Source organism: Erpetoichthys calabaricus, chromosome 5 (genome assembly GCF_900747795.2).
Source record: "Erpetoichthys calabaricus chromosome 5, fErpCal1.3, whole genome shotgun sequence".
Lineage (NCBI taxonomy): Eukaryota > Metazoa > Chordata > Cladistia > Polypteriformes > Polypteridae > Erpetoichthys > Erpetoichthys calabaricus.
Genome location: NC_041398.2, coordinates 156,794,374 through 156,802,031, shown reverse-complemented (window position 1 = coordinate 156,802,031; position 7,658 = coordinate 156,794,374). Strand labels below are relative to the sequence as shown.

Below are 7,658 nucleotides of genomic sequence, written 5' to 3'. Positions count from 1 at the left end.
GACTGATGACGGTACAGGAGATAATTATACTACACAGGAACACTATAAGAGTGAAATGCTTAAGCCCTTCACCTATGGTTCTGCATGTGAGTTGATGGCTGCCGCTGAATTGTTTGGTTGTCTCTTTCAAGTGTACTGAAATGGCCAAATATTTTACACCTTTGGACAACCGCCAATGCCTCTTAAACATCTTAGATTCACAGGTGACGATTTGAGCAGTGGACACTTTGATGTTTATGAATGTTTCAATTCTCAAAAGCTGGATGCGAAGTTATCAATGAAACTGGTTGTATGCTTACAACGCTTGACAGAAGCCGAATGTCACTTCAACACAACAAGTCCTGCAAATACTAACGTAATTGAAACAAACCATGAAACTCAAACTGATTATGACAGCAGCAATCCAAGCTGTGAGAAAAAAGTAAAAAGGAGGCGTGTCAGACGTTGTGGTACATTTTCTGATGCAGCTAGACGGAAACAACTTCGTGACGCTGCTGCCAAATACTCACAGGCAAATCCACAAGTTCAAAGAGACGCTGTGGCTAAATACTAGCAGGCAAATCCACAAGTTAATAGAGATGCTGCACTAAATATTCGCAGGCAAATCCACATGTTAATAGAGCTTCTGTTTCTAGGTATGATCCCAATAATGAAAAGCGGCTCATACGAAAACAACAGGTTTGGTTCAAAGAAAGCCGATTGTGGATTTGCGTACGACCCAAACATACATTATGAATCTGACAAAACAGTACACATTGGATCCATGGATGTTCACTGTGAGTATTGTCAAGCTCATAGGTGGAAATGCGAGTCTCCTGGTTTGTGCTGTAACGGTGGTAAAGTCTCTCTCACTCCTTTACATAAGCTTGCTTCGCCGCTGCGAAGCGCGGGTATTTTGCTAGTAGTTAATAAAATCAAGCGAGTCTTCAGAAGAAGAATGAATACCAAAATTTTCTAATGGGCAAATGATTTTAACCAGTAAGGTAAATCTTTTGATGTTACCTCACATCATCATGTTGAAAATACTGCTTGGTGTGTGTTTGCATTGCAGATGTGAAAAATCAATGTTACAGGTGCATGCACAATATTTAATACATCTTGAAAGTATAAGCATTTTAAATGTTCTTAAGGAATTTGCTACAGCAAATGCCATGGATTAAGAATAACTCTGGTTCTTCATAGACATTTTAAAATTCAGTTGAGGGCCTCTTTTAATCCATTCAGCAATTTCAGGAATGGCTTTGACTCTGTCTTTCAGAAATATCAGTTGAGTATATTCTTCTGCGAATTCTCCTTCAGTTTGTTCAGTGTGGTAAAACAAATTTCCCAGTAAAAGTCGGCCCATGTAACCTGCAATATGAAAAAATGTAATTAATTTACAATAGACTATTGTAGGATCAAGTTGGCAGTATCTTTTAGGTGATGGCACATTATAGCTTTAGAGAACAACTGAAAAGACTTGCAGGCTTTAAATGACTATAATTTTGCCAAAACATGTTGATAATGTAGAATTCGCAGTTTATTCTAATGTAGAGAAAAGCCAAGCAAAATGACACCTTTTATTGGCTAACTAGAAAGATTACAATATGCAAGCTTTCAAGGCAACTCAGGCCCCTTCTTCAGGCAAGATGTAAAGCTTGCATATTGTAATCTTTTTAGTTAGCCAATAAAAGGTGTCATTTTGCTTGGCTTTTCTCTACATTCATAATGGCTAACACGGTACAACACCCTAGTACTACAGTTTATTCTAAGTAATTCTGTGGTTGTGTACAACTATGTGTTCACTAACAAAGTGCTGTACATTTTAATTATAAATTATTGCTGCATTTGCTGATATTACAGAACTGGTGGGGTTGTTAAGATCTAACTCTCAGAGTCTTTTCTACAATTTGAAGGCTATAGAATCCTGCAATGGCATTCAAAAACAAGATAAAAGAGATAATTTTACCTTCAGCAAGGATGACTAATGATAAGAGTAATGGTCTTCATCCTAACTGGAGGGGATCTTATGTATTATCCCAAAATATGGCAGCAAAACTGCCTGGTTGACTGATTAGAGCACCATCCAGGCCGCAGTCATGTGATCTTAAATCACAGGCTGTTGTTTATCCCACCTGTTTCTTTCCTGAAGCTGTTACCCATAATCCTTGTCTTGGGGCATCCAGTAAATTTAGTCTTGATACAAACCTTAAATTAATTGATAACCAAAAAATTTTGTGTATAATTAGACCAAGGGATAAAACCAGACCCTCCACCAGGGGCATCTGTAATAGAAATTTACTACAAATTAAAACAAAAAGTATATCACCAATTCAGAAAGAAGCATACAGTTTTAAATGCTGCTTATTGAACATTCGCTCTCTTGGCACTAAAGCTGTTTTGGTAAATGATATTATATTAAGTACAAAATCTGATCTGTGTCTTCTCACCGAAACCTGGCTTAGTAAATGTGACACTGTCCCCCTAGCTGAGGCGTCACCAGATGGATACTCGTTCCTTCATAAGTCTAGAGATTCAGGTCGAGGAGGGGGGCCTTGGAATAATTCATTGTAACAAAATGCAAATCACTTCTAAAAATTTAGGCAACTTTACATCCTTTGAAGCATTCATTTTAAATATTAAAACAGATTCCAACACAATTATAGTGCTAGTCTATAGACCACCAGGGCCGTATTCATTGTTCATGTCTGAATTTAGCAACCTTTTATCTGACTTGGCTATAAATTATGATCACGTAGTACTGATGGGAGATTTTAATGTACACATTGATGTGGAAACTGACACTTTTAGCAAATGTTTTACTTATTTGTTAAATTCAGTAGGATTTTGTCAGAATGTCAGAGGTCCAACTCATAATCATAACCACACATTAGATTTAATTATAACTTACAAAGTTGAAATTCAAAATTTAATTATTACTCCATTAAATGAAGTTATTTCTGATCACTACTTAATTACATTTGATTTAGTCCTGCCCTTGCCAACACACTCCCAGATTAAAACAAAGACAGTGCGACATCTAGATTGTAATTCTGCTTCAAAATTTATAGATACTTTGAGTAAGTCGAGTGTAATTGTGGAAAACCATTTAGATCAGTTAACATCAAATGTAAACACGGAAAACAATTTAGATCAGCTAACATCACATTATAATGTGACCTTGAGAGATGCTCTGGACACAGTGGCACCCCTTAAAACAAAAGTGATCAAAGCACATAGAAACTCTCCCTGGTTTAATGAAAACACTCGAGCTCTTAAATTAGAGTGTCGAAAACTGGAACGCAGATGGAGAACAACAAAGCTACATGTCTTTCAAATTGCATGGACAGAGAGTGTTAATAAATATAAAAAAGCCCTCTTTAAAGCTCGGTCAGAATATTATTCTACATTAATAGATAGTAATAATAAAAATCCTCGGGCACTGTTTAGAACAGTGGCTAAATTAACAAATGGAAATTCAGATCAACAGTGCAAAATACCAACAGACATTAGCAGTACAGACTTTATTAACTTCTTCAATGAGAAAATTAAAAATATAAGATCCCAGATCTCTGCATCACAGTACAAACCAAATACTAGCTTAGCAGACCCTGTCTCACATTGCACTCAGCACTTTAGTACTTTTAATCCTGTAACTGAGCAGGAAATCTTAAGTTTAATTTCTAAAATGAAGCCCACTACTTGTTCCCTAGATCCAGTGCCAACAAAACTAGTAAAAAGTGCAATGGATGTTCTTGCAGCGCCTATCCTAAACATTATCAATAGTTCATTATTGCATGGCACAGTACCTGATGCACTAAAAGTGTCAGTCATTAAACCATTACTTAAAAAGTCAGACCTTGACCCACATATACTAAATAATTATAGGCCTATTTCAAATTTACCGTTTCTCTCTAAAATACTAGAAAAAGTAGTCGCCAGTCAGCTTCAGACATACCTTATGCATTACAATTTATTTGAGAAATTCCAGTCTGGTTTTCGCACTGGTCATAGTACAGAAACGGCACTAACACGGGTTGTAAATGACATTCTGATATCCTCTGATGAAGGAAACTCCACTGTAATTATGTTGTTGGACTTAAGTGCAGCATTTGACACCATCGACCATTCTATTTTACTGCACAGGCTAGAAAATGATGTTGGGCTTACAGGCACCGTGCTCGCTTGGTTTAGTTCTTACTTATCAAATCGATTCCAATATGTACAGAAATGTGCTGACAGTACTCCATCATTATACACAGAAGTTCAATATGGTGTCCCACAGGGCTCAGTACTGGGACCTTTACTGTTTTCACTGTACATGCTTCCACTGGGATCTATCATTAGGAAACATAATGTTAATTTTCACTCGTATGCAGATGACACCCAGTTATACCTTTCATTTAAATCAAATTGAGTTTCTCCAATGTTGTCTTTAATTAGTTGTGTTAGTGAATTAAAGGAGTGGATGAATGAGAACTACTTGTCTTTAAATACAGATAAAACAGAGATGTTAATTGTTGGAGGGAATGATGCTGATCACAACAATATTTTGTCATCATTTAACTCAGTGGGAATCCCAGTCAATTTTACTGAATCAGCCCGCAATCTAGGAGTTATCTTTGACTCTAGCATGTCATTTAAAAACGCATATTACAAAGTTGTCCAAAACATGTTTCTTCCATCTTAAAAATGTTAGGAAATTAAGGCGCTTTTTAAATAAACAGGATTCTGAGAAACTAATTCATGCATTTATCTCTAGTAGGATTGACTACTGCAATGCGGTGTTCACTGGATGTTCAAATTGTTCTTTATACAGCCTCCAGTTAATCCAAAATGCGGCTGCGAGAATTATTACAAGAACAAGAAAATACGAACACATAACTCCAGTTCTTAAATCCTTACACTGGCTCCCGGTTAAGTTTAGGGAAGATTTCAAAATCCTTCTTTTAACATATAAAGCATTAAATGGTCGAGGTCCGGCTTACTTGTCTGAACTTATCATGACTTACAAACCAGAGCGCACATTAAGATCTCAAGATGCCGGTCTGCTTATGATTCCAAGGATTAATAAAATAACAGTGGGAGGTCGAGCTTTTAGTTACAGGGCCCCTAAACTATGGAATGGTCTGCCTGCTACTATAAGAGATGCCCCTTCGGTCTCAGCTTTTAAATCCCGGCTGAAGACTCACTACTTCAGTTTAGCATATCCTGACTAGAGCTGCTGATTAACTGTACAGACTGCATCTCTGTTGTTAGTCATTAGCACTTAAACATAAGTAACATGACAGTTATAATTGTATACTAACCCTCACTTATTCTGTTTTTCTTCTTGTACTCAAATGTGGCACTTGGTGCCATGGCCCACCCTGCCAAGTTGTTTTGCCTGCCTAAGGAAAAGTCATCCCAGATGGAGGATCGTGGAAAGAGGGGTCCTTTCATCGGATTGGCTGGCCCAGCACTGTTTCAGCCGTGGAATGGCCAAATAGGGGAGGCAGCTTGAAGGATGAGGTCTCCAGGACTCTATACAAATCCAAATCGTATTATGGGATATATCATCTACTGTTAAATTCTGCTCTGAACTTCTAAAATTTATATTTTTTATTTCTTACTATATTGAGAAATTGTTCTGTTCTGTGTACTGCATTGTATTGTATTGACCCCCTTCTTTTGACACCCACTGCACGCCCAACCTACCTGGAAAGGGGTCTCTCTTTGAACTGCCTTCCATTTTTCCCTACTAGGTTTTTTTGGGAGTTTTTCCTTGTCTTCTTAGAGAGTCAAGGCTGGGGGTCTGTCAAGAGGCAGGGCCTGTTAAAGCCTATTGCGGCACTTCCTGTGTGATTTTGGGCTATACAAAAATAAACTGTATTGTATTGTATTGTATAAGAGTAGTTGGTCAAAAACCCCACATTTCAGAGGGGTGGCATGGTTACAAGCAGATTTGTGTAATGCTGGAGTTGTTACACTTTAATAGAGGCTTGGATGAAATTAGGCCAACACCAAACCCTACTGCATTTTCCCCTCTTCCATCTGTTTATAAAGGCAACCACGCCAAAATATGTTGAAATAAGAGTTGATTGTGTGTTTAAACAAATCTGTTATTTATATGTGTACCAGTCCTGTATTTAGCAATTATTATAATTTGTATTTGTATTTTAAATGAGAATTGTTCAATATGCTCTGTGCCTCTGTTGCCAAACACAACAAACAAATAAGATATGCACCCCCACAATCACCCCAGGCAATATATACTTTGTAGCTGTGTATTTTCCAGGTTGCTATAATCGAGCAGCTACTGATTTGGCAAGGTAGGATCCAGCATGAGCCAAACATGTAAAAGAAATTCCTCAGTCCAATAAAGTTTGTAAAAAATAACAAATCAGAAAATACTTCTATCAATTTAACATTAACTAACTAACAAATGGTTCTTACATACAGAGTCCAGAAAGTCCTTACTGTTAGTGCTGAACTATGTACTAATTCTGTAAATAATATATCATTACTTAGAATACAATAAAAGCGCCCGTGTTTATTTGATATTTGGACTAAAGTCTTCCCACATTATACACTTCACGTCATAACATGGAAAGTTTCTGTTTTAGGTACGTGTTCAGCATTTCTTCCCTCACATTTCCTGTCATCTTACATTTACCCAGACCGTTGGAGACATGGAACATACATGAAATGTAAGTATTCCAAATAACGATATTATTTACCCTATACAACTCCAGACACCTAACGCCCAAATAAAGAGACTTGAGCTGGGAGAACTTCAGCTGCATCGGTGGGGGAATGGAATAGCAAGCTGCTTGTGTTGATTGACACATTTGCAAAACAAAGACACTGATGGAGAGATGCGAAGGAATTTAAGGTGGCCCGGGATTACGACTTTTTTCATAGGCTTCAGGGATTCTAGCATTAATAATGCAATTGATTTTCCTCACTTTTGCAAAGAGCTTGTCGTTATAATAACTTGCATAACTTAGTCCTTTCAATTAAGTTCAGAAGCTTTCAGACGTCTTATGAGGCATGCCCCTTCCATAAGGAGCACCATGAGCAGGTACATTTCAAACATTTACCACCATCCTTCTTGGTTGGTATTGCAACTTCCATTACTGAAGTTAAGTAAAAGGTCCTCTCAATGTTGATGTTTGCAATAATGATTCAAAAGTTGAAAGTCCTGTTGTATCCTTCACATCCAGTTTATATAGTTTACAGTGCATACAGACAAAAACTACAATTTCCATAAGTCCCTCCATATATGTGCAAAACTTGTTTAAAGACATAGACCTTCATTTACATACCATGGGCAGTTGATATTAGACATAACAATAAACAGGAAATAGTAATCAAGGACAATTTCATATGTGGCTGTAACATATGTTTACTTTGGCATTTTATTTTTTTATATTAATTTCTTATTTTTTGAGGAGCAGGTTTTCCTCTAATTGGAGTGGGGGGGGGGACTTTCAAGCAGGAAACTTTCATTATGTGTGGCAAAACACAGTGGAGCACCTGGCTAAAACCATGAATAATTCATAACTATCTTAAACATTAGGTCTGAATAGATATCAATGGTGGTGTCCATCTTCCCACTTCCATCCCCTTTCCTATCCTATTCTTTCTTTTCTTTGTCTCATATTTCCATCAGCTGTTTGTCCAGAGTTATATCCACA

At 37.2% G+C, this 7,658-nt stretch overlaps 1 protein-coding gene across 1 annotated transcript in view; it reads right to left on the bottom strand.

Annotated features, from left to right (window-relative positions):
• Window positions 1-1,139: 1,139 nt before the first annotated feature.
• LOC114652012 (hematopoietic prostaglandin D synthase-like) overlaps window positions 1,140-7,658 on the bottom strand; it is a 30,721-nt gene continuing 24,202 nt past the window's right edge. Inside the window, exon 5 of the mRNA XM_028802161.2 lies at window positions 1,140-1,350. Coding sequence (XP_028657994.2) covers window positions 1,264-1,350 — 87 coding nt within the window. The 3' untranslated portion in view covers window positions 1,140-1,263. The remainder of the gene's footprint in view (window positions 1,351-7,658) is intronic.